Here is an 11,797-nt window from a genome sequence, read left to right as displayed (position 1 = left end):
TGTCCCAACAGCCTTTTGTCTCTTTGCCCTGCTGAGGACCTGAGCCAGAGAGGGGACTCAGTCCTGATCATCCAAACCATCACCTATTTTCTGTGTCCCAAACAGACACCCAAACACCCCTCACCCCCTTCATGTGCTCTCCAGGCAGAGCACACCTGCTCCATACCAGCTGCTGGCAGGTCACAGTGATCAAGAGGTGACACCACAGCTCCAAGTTTGCATACTTGGCCCATCAGGACACCTGTGGTGACCACACATGGCCCAGAGCAGCACTGGTGTAGCTGCACTGCAGCACTTGCTGGCTGTGAGGGCTGCAGGGCTCAACAGGGCCATTGTGGGCAGGGGCACCCATGGGTACCTGGTACCTCTTGATTTAACCTCACACACACTGCACTTCCAACTGTTCCCCCTCACACAGACACTGCACTTCCTGCTGTTCCCACCCACCAGAGGGAACAGCAAGTGCGGCATCACAGATGTCTCCTTTCAGCTGAGGCCCAGGGAACACCTGTCAGAGCACCAGCAAAGGGACATTGATTTTCTTCCCCTTGTGAGAAGCCAAACTGTAACCACAGCCACCCAGGGCTTTGCCAAAAATTACCAGGCAATCTGCTGTCTTCTCGCATCACATTCAATAAATGCACTTTTCCAAGCTGCGTTTCTCCACATGAAGTGCAAACCCCCAGTAATCACTGTCCTGCAAAGGCCTCTGCAAAACCACTGCAGTCTGTGGGCACTCGAGTGTGGGCACCACCCAGGGAACAGGCATGGCCTCCACAGCACGCACTGCCTTGCGACAACCCTCAGCTGCCCCAGCATCATCTCCTGCCTCCCCCAGCCCCAGATAACACGAGTTTGCACGATTTACCTCCCAAACCAAGGCCCCAAGGTCTGAATGCCGCAGCGCCCAGCTCTGGGAGCCAGGGCATTGTGTTTCTCCAGGGATCTTTGGTGCCAGCAGATCCTGTAGCTGTCAATGCTGCTCCTCCGACTTTTTGGTGACTTGGGCTTCAGGACTTCTACAGGATCCTGGTTTTCCATTCCAGTACTTCAACTCATGTAATTGCGCAACTTTTCAGATGCTTCCCAACTGCCATTTACCAGGAACCATTAGATCCAAGACACAACAGACAGCAGCTACACCAGGAACTTCACCCAGAGCAGAAAAGCTCCACAGATTCCATGACTCAGCCACACCTTATCTATGAGCAGTGCAAGAACAACCCTTTTACCAACCTTCTTGGGTAACTGCTTCCAAACACAAGAAGTGGAAAAACAGGGACAATCACCTCTGCACCATAAGTGATGCTAAAGTGAAGAGCAAGCAATTCCAATGTGGTTTTTTTAAGACAACTTGGCTCACCTTCCTTCCAGCACCATCACATCCACTGAAGCTGACCCCTGAAGCCAGATACCACAGCCCAGCAGGACATGGAGGAATCCCAGCTGGGAGATGTCTGAGAGGAGCTCATGCCCTCCCTGGACCATACAGACCCCGAGGTGAGAGAAGCCACCACAGTCAAACACCTCAAAGCACAAGATGCTGCACTACTGTGGCTTCCCAAGGGCCACGCCGGCAGCCACGTTCTCAAACAAGCTGTCTGTAGGTGAGGGGTGACAGTGTTCTACAGCCACCTGCATGCAAGAGAATTAGGGACATGGTAAATGCTGCAGACATCAGTAGTTTATTGGTACGTTTAGTCAAAACACATTCAGAATGGAAACTTAAAAGTAAAAATACTTTCCACCTGCAACAATTAAACTAGAATCTACTAGCATATAATGCTTGACACGTTACAGCAATAAAGATGGTAATCCACTGTCTTGAATACCTACTAAAGCCAAGATGGTCAGCCAAGTTTGTTGCAATAGAACCATAATGACAAAGTACTCCCACCATTCACAAATCAGCAACTAACAGTAATGGTCAGTGAATCCCTTCCTTTGCTCTAAGAGGTACAGTTACTAGCGAGAGGGTTGAGAACACGTAAGAGTCCACAGTACAGCAGGTGAGCTATCACCATGTAAACTTCTCTGGATGACGTTCCAAGGGTTGTTCGTGTCACTTAAACAAGAAGCAAGCCAAGAAGCAGAATGGCTCAGGAGCTCTTGTACTACTCCGGTTTTGTTGTTGGTTATTCCCAGTGCCATTTGCCATACAAATGAATTAGGTGGCAGCAAAACATCACAGCACTACAGAAGGAAAAAAATCCCCAGGCCTCACAAACCACACTGGTGGCAAACTGCTAACTGCAACTTGCCCAAGGGCTGCAGGCCTAAGGAGAGGAGTTGTGTGGTGAGCAGTTCAAGTACTACACATTTCCAGGTAACAGCTGAAATTGCAAGACCTTAACAAAAACTGAAATATGAAAAAGCAAACTGGCAGAAATGTGTCCCAAGGGGAAAAAAAGCGCATGGAAATAGTGCAAGACTTACCATGGAACACAGACCTCAAGCCTGGGAGAGAACACACAGATGCCACTTCACCTTGTCTAGCGTATCAGAAAAATATGTGCAAAATCTTGCAGCTCACTCAAACCAGCAATGATTGCATAATCCAGAGACAGATTGCTATTGAAGCCCTCTCTGCTTTTGCGTGGAATCACTTTTTTTTTTTTTTTTTTTGAGGTCTTCCGTGGTCAGCAGCAGCTTTCAGTGGTCACAGTTCTGCATACCAACATCCCTTTGCTCCTGACCCCTCGGAGCCGGGCGCCCACCCGGCACCCAGCCCAACTCTACTGGCTGCTGCAGCTCCGTTTCCATTCTGGGGATGTGTTCCAGAACACCATCCAGAAACAGATCTCTCCACTGGAAATCCCACCAGTTAAACTGCAAAAGAGGATGTCTCCTTTCTATCATTCGGTCCAGAGCCACTTCAGTGTCAACTTCAGCTGAGAGTCATGTGCAAAATGAATACAAGCTCTTAAAAAAGTGCAACTGGAAAATGCAAAAACTTAAGAGCTGCTGTTTAGTTCTCTGAAAATTGCAGTATCCTCGTCTGATTAGCTCACCTTCCCAAAGGATGCTCAGTTCTACCCATTCCCAGCTGACCAATGGCGTCCACCGTTCGGGATTGACTTCTCAAATTCATGTCCAAGACAGATTGCAACTCCGTTTCTTTACCTTTGACACTGATTAAGGAGAGGAGACAACCTGGAGACTACTCGGATGCCTTCTTCCTCCCTTCCCCCCCTCTGCAAAACAACAGGCGAACTTGTTAATTGAAGAGCAAGGTGGGTGATCGTTTTAGCAACGTTTACTGATTGAAAGATACTGCAATTTTTAAATACAATTTCTCATTGATTTCCTTGAAATGCTTTGCAGCCGCGTGGCTTCACAGCACAGTAATTCATACATGGTACTGTACAAAATCACCAGCAAGACTGGAATGATGTATTCATAGAAGGCACCATCATGCTTATTACATTACCAGAGAACTCAAATACAGTCAAGACAAGTTTCACTGTACAACGCTTCTGGAAGGGGAAGGGGGGAGGAGGAGTGTGTTGAGCAGCCATCCCTGCACTGAAGAGGGGCAGATAGAAAAATCTGACGTGAGCTATCAAACTTGTTGCGCACTCAGGGCTACAACTTTGAAACTCTAGGTTCTGGTTAGTTTACAGCTAAATGGATTCCTTCTGGAACAAAGGTGTAGTCTTATTAAGGTTTGTGTGTGTACAGAGGTTGGTCACAGCAAGCAGATCAGATGCCCGCATCGTTCCCCAAGCTATTCTGTCTGAGTGAGAGGATGAAGGATTTCCCTCCGATGCCTCCTGCAGCTGTCAGTATAAATGAGTTCAGAGGACCCATTAGTGCATTTTGATGAGTGCGTAAACACAAGTTTGTTTGGAGCCGAGTGTTCTAAGGAGGAAACAAAAAGGCAAGCTTCTCCAATTGCACAGATTGCACTATTTGTGTCTCCAACAGTAAGAGGCAGAAACGGTAACACACAAAATGTGCAGCAGAGGGTTTTGGACTTAAAGGACCTGAATTCTACTGGGTATGTCCTTTAGTTCACTCTTGTTGCAGATAGGTAACCACTCTGGTTTTCTTTGCTTATTTTTTTTCTTTTCCTTTTTTATAGTCCTCAATTCTCCAAGTCTACATTTATAAATTAACAGTGTGACTCCTGTTGTGAAACTGGGGAAAGAACGTCCACCTCAATTTAAACTGGAAACCAAAGGATGCTTTCACATCAAAGAAATTATCAGAAGGGCTGTGTCACATTCCAAAGCCAAAAAAAATTAACAAGAATGCAAACACGATGGATAATGTACCGCTGCCAAGACTGTCTGCCCACAGTGGTGGTCTCAGCGACGCTGTCCCGTGAAACGGCCTTCCATCTGCCCGGTGCCTCGTCCGGAGCCGAGTTTCTGTGCCATGCCACCTCTGGGAGGAGGTCCTCTTCCGTCCCGGTCTCGCATCATGCCACCACCCACTATTCCACGGGGACCCCCAGGGCCTCTATCATTGCGACGAATATCCCTACGATCGTCGCCTCCGCCTCGGGTCTCTCTCTCACGAGCGGCTCTTGTTTTTTTCTCTTCTACGTTCAAGCGCACCTCACCCCGGAACATAATGGGCTTATGGGGAAAAGGGTTCAAGGCACATGTTAGTCACCATGTCACAAAGTCCAATTACACAAGGCACATGACAACTCTGCACTGGCTGCTCACCTCAGCCTACCTTTACTTGCATGACCAAGACAAACGTTACCGATGAAGGGCTCCCTGCAGCACACAACTTAGCCCTAGAGGTCTAGAGTAAAGGAATGGCATGTTTATGTTCACTCGGCATGCAAGGTGTCTGTCTCAAGTAACAGCAGGGTTGTCTTTAGCCTCTTCATTTCAGGGTTAAGGTTCCTGAAGAACTGTTCTACCAGGTGTCACTCCCACTTTGCAGAAATGAAAACTGCTGCTTTCTCCTCTCCAGTTCCTCGAGTCAAAGCTGCAATAACCCTTCTCCCAGTCCCAGGGTGCAGAACTCACAGATCCATGTGAAGCCCTTGGAAATGTTATCTGCTCCATGTTCAGCTTAAAAGGATCTCTAAGAGTAAGCACGGAGCTCTGTATGGCGTCCATGGATAGAGGTAAAAAAACCCAAACTCCATAGGATGATGTTTGAGGAACACTGGCACAGCTTGTGCAAGCTACACAGCCCTCCTGACAGAATGGCAGTGTTTCTCTTACAGCTGTGTTTTGAATGCCAGAAACAACAGCAGTGTAAACTAGGATACCCACATTACTTGGGGTTTAGGGTGTTTGCTCCATCCCTGCAAGGGGATACTCAGTACTCAATGCCAATACTTACTTTTGCAACTAAAATTCGCTGGACAGGCTCAGAATCATCAAATACCACAAAACCAAAGTTAGGCAGTTTTCCTCCCACTCCTTTAGTATTTATGCGAAGTTCTACCACATTTCCAAAGCCTGGGAAAACACAAGGGAAGAGCCACTTTATCAGAACCCACAGTACTAGCTCTCCCACCCCTCCACTTGTTCCAGACAACATCTGTAGTGCCGCACCATGTAAAAGTTTCCTGTGTGGCCTTAAGTGAACATTATGAGACTTCAGAACAGTTTTTCTCTTAGTCTTCACAGCTGGAATCACTACTTACTCATGAAGAACTCCTTCAGCTCACTCTCATCGATATCGTGGGGCAAATTCCCAACAAAGAGCTGGTGGCTGTCCGGATAACGAATTATCCGACGATTATCCGACTCATTCTGTTCCATGTCCCCTCTCCCTACGGCCAACAGACAGAAGAAGGTGGAACCGCGGAGGTTAGAAGATGTGTGCAGAGTCGTACGAACACATGTACAAACAGCACCAAACTTGTTCACTCAAATCAGCTTGGACTCCAAAGCACATTCCCTCATTCCTAGTTGATGGCAGCAGGAACAGAGGGTCCATTATCAGCCAAACACAACACAGGTACAGACAAGGCCTGTCCAGGAGACACCTCTCATTAACTAGTCCAGACAGACAAACAGGCTGACCCATGTTACCTGGTCGAGGTCCTCGAGGTGGAAAACCTGGTCTTTCCCTGGGACGTTGTTCCCGAACACGAGGAGGTTGAGACTGAGCTTCAGGTTTAGTTTCCACTCTTGGCTAAAACAGGAGAACATGCATTGTTTAACATTGACTCAGTAAAAAAAACTCCAAACCCCCAAACTTAGCAGAACAAAAACCCCACAACACAAGACACAGAGAAGTGGCATGCAGAAAACCAACTCCAGAAGACAGACATCCACGTCAAAGTGTTTGGGAATATGTTTTTTCCACCTCTATCAATTCCTCTGTACCAATCCAGGACTGCAGTGTTCAGTTATCTCTGTTAGAGGGTGTAAAACAAACATCTCCCAATCAGAGCATCTCGCCAAAACATGGCTAAGGTGAATTTTCCATGTTTGACCAGGCACTGAGACCCCAATGCTCCGTTACTCACAAGTCCCTCAACCTGATTTAAATCCCCAGGGGGGACATAAAGTTTCCTCATGCCAAACTCAAACTACACAAGTTAGGAGCCAGTCCAAGAGGAACACAGAGATGGGCAAATCACGTTTTCTGTACAAGTCTCTGAGGGATTCTTTTCCTCCAGTGCAAAACAACTACAAGAAAACTACCAAAAAGAAAGAGGAGAACAAAACAAAAGCCCTCAGAAGTATTTCTGATACAATAAAGCCACCTGAAATGACAGTTTCTACCTGCTGAGGATACTCTGCAGTTTTCCTCATGTCTAGACCATGATGCCCTCATATTCTCCGGTACTGGAACACCCATTCTATTTTTTTGCAAGCAAAAAATGCTTTTAGAAAAAAAGAGACAGAACAATAAAAAGTATTTCTCTGCAGCCTGCCGGGTACCAAAGCAATTCCCAGATTTTTTTGCATTCCATTTTCTGCACAACAGTTCAGCAGCTGCTGGGACACTGGGTCCTTATCTTAGGAAAACAAATTATCCTTGGGAGCATAAAAAAGCACCACCAGCCTCCAAGTAAGATTAAACACAGACAACAGCTATAGGCTCAGACTGCTGGGGAGAAGTACTTTATAGTAAACATCTCCCTTATTTTCCTTGAAGGACTCAAGACAACTGGAAGTTCCAGCCAGGGAATATGTCACAGGGGGAAATGATGGGATTTTGCATGAAGCGAGCAGGTATGACACAGGTGTTTCACCCCTCCTGTCACTCCTGCTCTATGCAGCAAGGCATTAGCTTGTCCTTACAATGCTTCTAGGATCACTTTTTTAACCTTCCTGTTAAATCTCATTCCATTACATCTCCTCATGGGCCACTGGAGCTCCTCTGCCATCTCTCACTCACACATCTTTAGGTCATTATGAATTATACCTCAAAAGCAAAACTGAATACATTGAGACCCCATTTCTTAGATACATATGGTTATGAGAATTAAACACTCAGTCCTTCTGCCAACCCTGATCAAGACCTGCTAAGTCACAGCTGCCCTTCTGTTAAACCCTGAGTAAAAGTTAACTTGTACCTGCTTGTTTTGCACTTCAGTGAGCTTCATCTAGCACACAAACAGCTCATCTCATTAGCTGTTTTCTAATCAGTACCAACCCCTTCTACAGAGGAAAACTTGACTCTGTGCTCTCTGGGGCTGCCTCAAGCAGAAAGCACTAGTGCAAAACTGTGCTCCCCCAAAACACTGCCACTATTAGCAGCACCCCAACATGCCTCACCAGGGCTACTATTTACAGCCCAGGCAGCAGCTAACTGCAACTCCCATCTCCCAGCATTCCTCAGAAAGCACACGGAGTGGACTGAAAGGCACTGAGTAAGGATTTCAGCAGACAACTACTGAAGGAGCCAAGCATGCCCCAAACCTCGGCTTGATGGAGTTTTGCTAACAACTAAGGGAAAGGTCACATTGTCTCTCTCTTCAGGAGCTCACGTGGGGAGGCAAAGGGACCTCCTGCTGCCACAGCAGTGCTACTGGCCATGACAGCAAAACCAGCCACCAGTCAACCTTCACTCACCACCTCTGGAACTTAACATACCCCTGAAAGAGTGGCCGATGGGACAGAAAAAGCGAGAGAAGAGGTGGCTCCAAAGGCTGGCACAATTCTTTTTTGAGATCTTGTGAGGCTTAGAATTTTCTCTAGAGTGAGATGCCTGCCACAATCAAAAGGCAAGTATGTACAGAACCAACTAACCAAGCAAAGAAGAAACCACAGCTCACATGAAACAAAAGAAAGAAGCCCCATCTCTCATCAGAACTGCAGTAGCTAGGTTAGACATGTACTCAAAGAGTCCTCATACTGTCTCAGAGGCAGGCGCGGCACACAGCCATCCCTTCCCCAAAGCCACTACAGACCATAGAAGAGACTGCCCAGAGTCCAAACAAATTTAAAGTGGTGAGGGAATGCAGTGTCTATAAACAGATCTTTCCCCAAACTCACTACTTCCAAGCCAGAGGAATTGGGGAGCACCCTGCCTGCCTACGACAGCCAATGTGTTAATGAAAGAGGGAGATCAAAAATACCTGAAGATGCTATGAAGAGACAGCCCCAGTTATAAACGCAGGCAGGCTGACAACTAGATAAAGAGCAAGAAATGCTGACCTGTTTCACTCCACAGCTGTAAATAAACAGAACTGAACTGGTTTATATCTAGAACAGTCCATGTGCAAGCCTTTGAGGAGGTCTGAGTGAACACTACAGAGGCTCCATTTTGAACCTGATAGCAAAGGGGGAAAAACTGGAGTGACACAGAGAAAGGAATGAGCAGGGCAGTTAACAGCTGGTTTGTAACATGCTTGAAACCAGGCAGAACAGCATCCCAAAGGAGTCACCCACACACCAGTGCATCTGCTCCTTGAACAAGGATGTGAACACACGCAGTGCCGGGCACTAATGGCTTCACGAGAACAGGAAAAAGCTGCTAATGATTTGCAGCTCCTTGTTCAGATGCCTTTTCTACCAGCTTTTTGCATAGCATGTCTGAAACATGTGCAGGAAGAGGAGCTCAGAACTGACTAATTCTGGCAGCAGAAGAGCTGAGAGTTGAAATTCCTGCCACATCAGTATTGTTCAGAAACTTCTACAGAGAATTACTTAAACACAAAGTCACGGCAAAAGTAACATAAAAAGCACAAAGCACGACAAGCTGCAGAGGCAACGCACAACAGTTTGAGGGCACATCTCTAAGTTCTCTTCTGCTCTTTTGTACAATAATTTGAAATGGTTTTTGCAGTCACATTACAAAAATCCACTGCCTCTATAGCAAAAAAATTAAACCTAATTTTGGTTTGCATAAGGAAAATCCATTCTGTACTAGAAACCTTACAGTTCTGACAGGTTAAATACCACCTAAATGCTCAAAGCCCTGTTTGAGCTGATGTGGACAGACAAGCTTCCCAACTCATTCCCTAGCCATTATCTTGTATCCACCACAGTCCCAGCAGACCAGAAGCAATACCAGAATACAAGGCGTTGGGGTTGGTTTGGTTGTTTTCTCATGGCTTTTTTTTCTTTTTTTCAATATGCATTTGGCTGAAGTCTAATCCTAGACAGGTTCCTCCATGTCAGTAAAAAATTGAGAAGAAACCAGTGCAAAACCAACAACTGCAGTAACCCAACTGCTCACTGAAAACTGAAGTCTTTTAAAAAGGCTGGACACAAGCAACTCAACATACAGTGCTCTGGTACACAGTGCCAGCAGTAGAGGTTAAAGGACACATGTTCTATTTTGAGGACTTTTATACAGATGGAGGAAGCTGAATTGAGTCTCGGACTGTCTCACACCACCGTGGTATGTGCAGGACATGAGCTATCACCTGGTCAAACCTTCTTTCCTCTCTCCCCTCCTCACCCAGTCAGCCTAGGAATGGGAAGATAGCATTGTCCTGGCAAGGAAATGTGAATCCTTCCATTCCTCACACAGTCATAAGTTGGTACAGGGTTCTATGACAAGCTGCTTGTCCCTGGATAATGAAATCCAGCATGTTTCTGCAGATATTAGCCTTACAAGGCAGCGAGGCACCTTGGAAATGGTGCTGCCCTCTTTACTGCTGGGGCACTTGCACGAGTGCCCTTTTCAAACACACTTCAGAAAACTAACATTTTGTGGGGAATCGCTGTTTTGGTTGTTTCCCCCTGTAAACCAAGCCACATCCCACTAAGACAGGCAAAAGAACAATTCAGTAGCGATTTCCTGTTTGCACATGAACAGATTTGAACATCACCATCACCCAAAGCTACACCTGTTATGTGCACGTGCCTTGGCTTGTGACAAGGAGGTGAGTGCATTCACATTTAAGACATGATTAATTTGTGCAATTTAAGTCAAACAAGTCGATCTGTTAATTTAAAAAACTGAAGCAGTTTGCAGAAGTAATGAGACAATCCAAGTGTTCACAGATGGGTTACCTGTGAGACTGGTGCTTTAACATGGGGTGGAATTCCAGAGGAAGAAACAGTACCACTAGGAGGCAGGTTTTTACTGGTCACTGAAGCCCAAGAGAAAGCCTGCAGGAAATGCAACAAACCTAGGCTACTAATCATGGCAAACCACTGACATTCCTACAGGGAAACTCGTCTGCTGAAAACACACTTTTGGTTCAGATCTGACTATTAAGTAACTGTTGTTCAAGCATTACAATGCAGACACAGAAGGATGTGCAGTTCTAGCTGTCTGTGGACTCCAGCAGCGTGGAGCAAGAATGTACCAAGCCCACTGTCGCTACTTGAGTGAGCCCAGTGCCCTCAGCATTCCCAGATCACTGCTCTCCATGATGTAAGCAAACCTAGGACTCAAAACCTGTAGTGTTAAGTGTCTTCTGCATGAAGAAAGCAAATGGATGCCAGAATTTACAAGCAAAAACAGAAAAGAGAAAAAGGGTCGAAAAAAACCACATGGGAGACATGCTGGAGCTAGAAAATGACCTGGCTCCAGCTTTCCCCAGTTCCTCCCATCACTTGCACACCACTCAGGTGTAAGCACAGCAGATGACACACAGTGTGGGCTGTGGTTTTTAAGATCAGGCATCCCACCTTTGAGGGAGACAGTCAGTGCCCCCAGACTGATTCTGAACCTATCCTGCCAGCAGCTGTGCAAGCATCAATGTGTTATGTTTTTCTCCAAGGAAGAGCAGTGGTTCCCATGGTATGAGATTTTTGGTGCTCATAGCTCCAGGTGTTTTCTTAACATATGTTAACTTCACATTTAAAAATGTCTACACATGCATAAAACCACACACACACACTTTATAGGCAGAGCGTAAAATTTACAGTAAGTGATGAGCAGCACTTAAAATTAACATTTTTTCCTGTTTTGGTGAAACCTCACATTTTACAAGTTGAAGGTTCAGGCCTAGCTGTGCATACAGCATGGCACTAAAGAAAGGTACTAGTTTGGCTGCTCAAAAAGGCTAAGTTCAAAAGCACATCTGGTTTACCATCTGCACCTAGAAATACAGATATGACCTTGAACTAACCTTTGGTGGTTCTTGTGGTAGTGAAACAGGTTCTACAGGAGGTGGAGATGGAGACTTCTCTTCTAGCTCCTCAAGGGTCTTTTCTTCTACTTCAGCTTTCAGGTCCTCAGTTTTTGTTTCAGATTCCAATTCTGGCTCGGGTTCATGAGACGATTCCTCCAGTGCCTCCTCTATCCCATTGCTACAACAATTAAATGCATTTTATGAGCTTATCAATGATTTTGCATTTTATGACTCCTTGTAAGCTCTGCCATGGTAAGGGCTGGTATTAACAAGACCATTGTGTCGGCAGTTGCTACAATATGACTTCTACATATACAAGAGAGTGAGAAGTGA

The 11,797-nt window shown here is 46.0% G+C and overlaps 1 protein-coding gene across 2 annotated transcripts in view; it reads right to left on the bottom strand.

The window, feature by feature from the left end:
- Positions 1-3,974: 3,974 nt before the first annotated feature.
- Positions 3,975-11,797, bottom strand: part of G3BP2 (GTPase activating protein (SH3 domain) binding protein 2) — a 14,651-nt gene continuing 6,828 nt past the window's right edge. The window contains exons 6-11 of one of the 2 annotated variants that reach the window (XM_009069919.1): positions 11,462-11,642; positions 10,395-10,493; positions 6,009-6,111; positions 5,618-5,746; positions 5,311-5,429; positions 3,975-4,583 (exon numbers count right to left, since the gene is read on the bottom strand). In XM_009069919.1, the coding sequence (XP_009068167.1) occupies positions 4,311-4,583; positions 5,311-5,429; positions 5,618-5,746; positions 6,009-6,111; positions 10,395-10,493; positions 11,462-11,642 (904 nt within the window). In that variant the 3' untranslated portion in view covers positions 3,975-4,310. The remainder of the gene's footprint in view (positions 4,584-5,310; positions 5,430-5,617; positions 5,747-6,008; positions 6,112-10,394; positions 10,494-11,461; positions 11,643-11,797) is intronic. The other variant, XM_009069920.1, reaches the window with a different exon arrangement.

This window comes from Acanthisitta chloris, unplaced genomic scaffold, assembly GCF_000695815.1.
Source record: "Acanthisitta chloris isolate BGI_N310 unplaced genomic scaffold, ASM69581v1 scaffold46002, whole genome shotgun sequence".
NCBI classification, from domain to species: domain Eukaryota; kingdom Metazoa; phylum Chordata; class Aves; order Passeriformes; family Acanthisittidae; genus Acanthisitta; species Acanthisitta chloris.
This window is presented reverse-complemented; position numbering and strand designations above follow the sequence as displayed.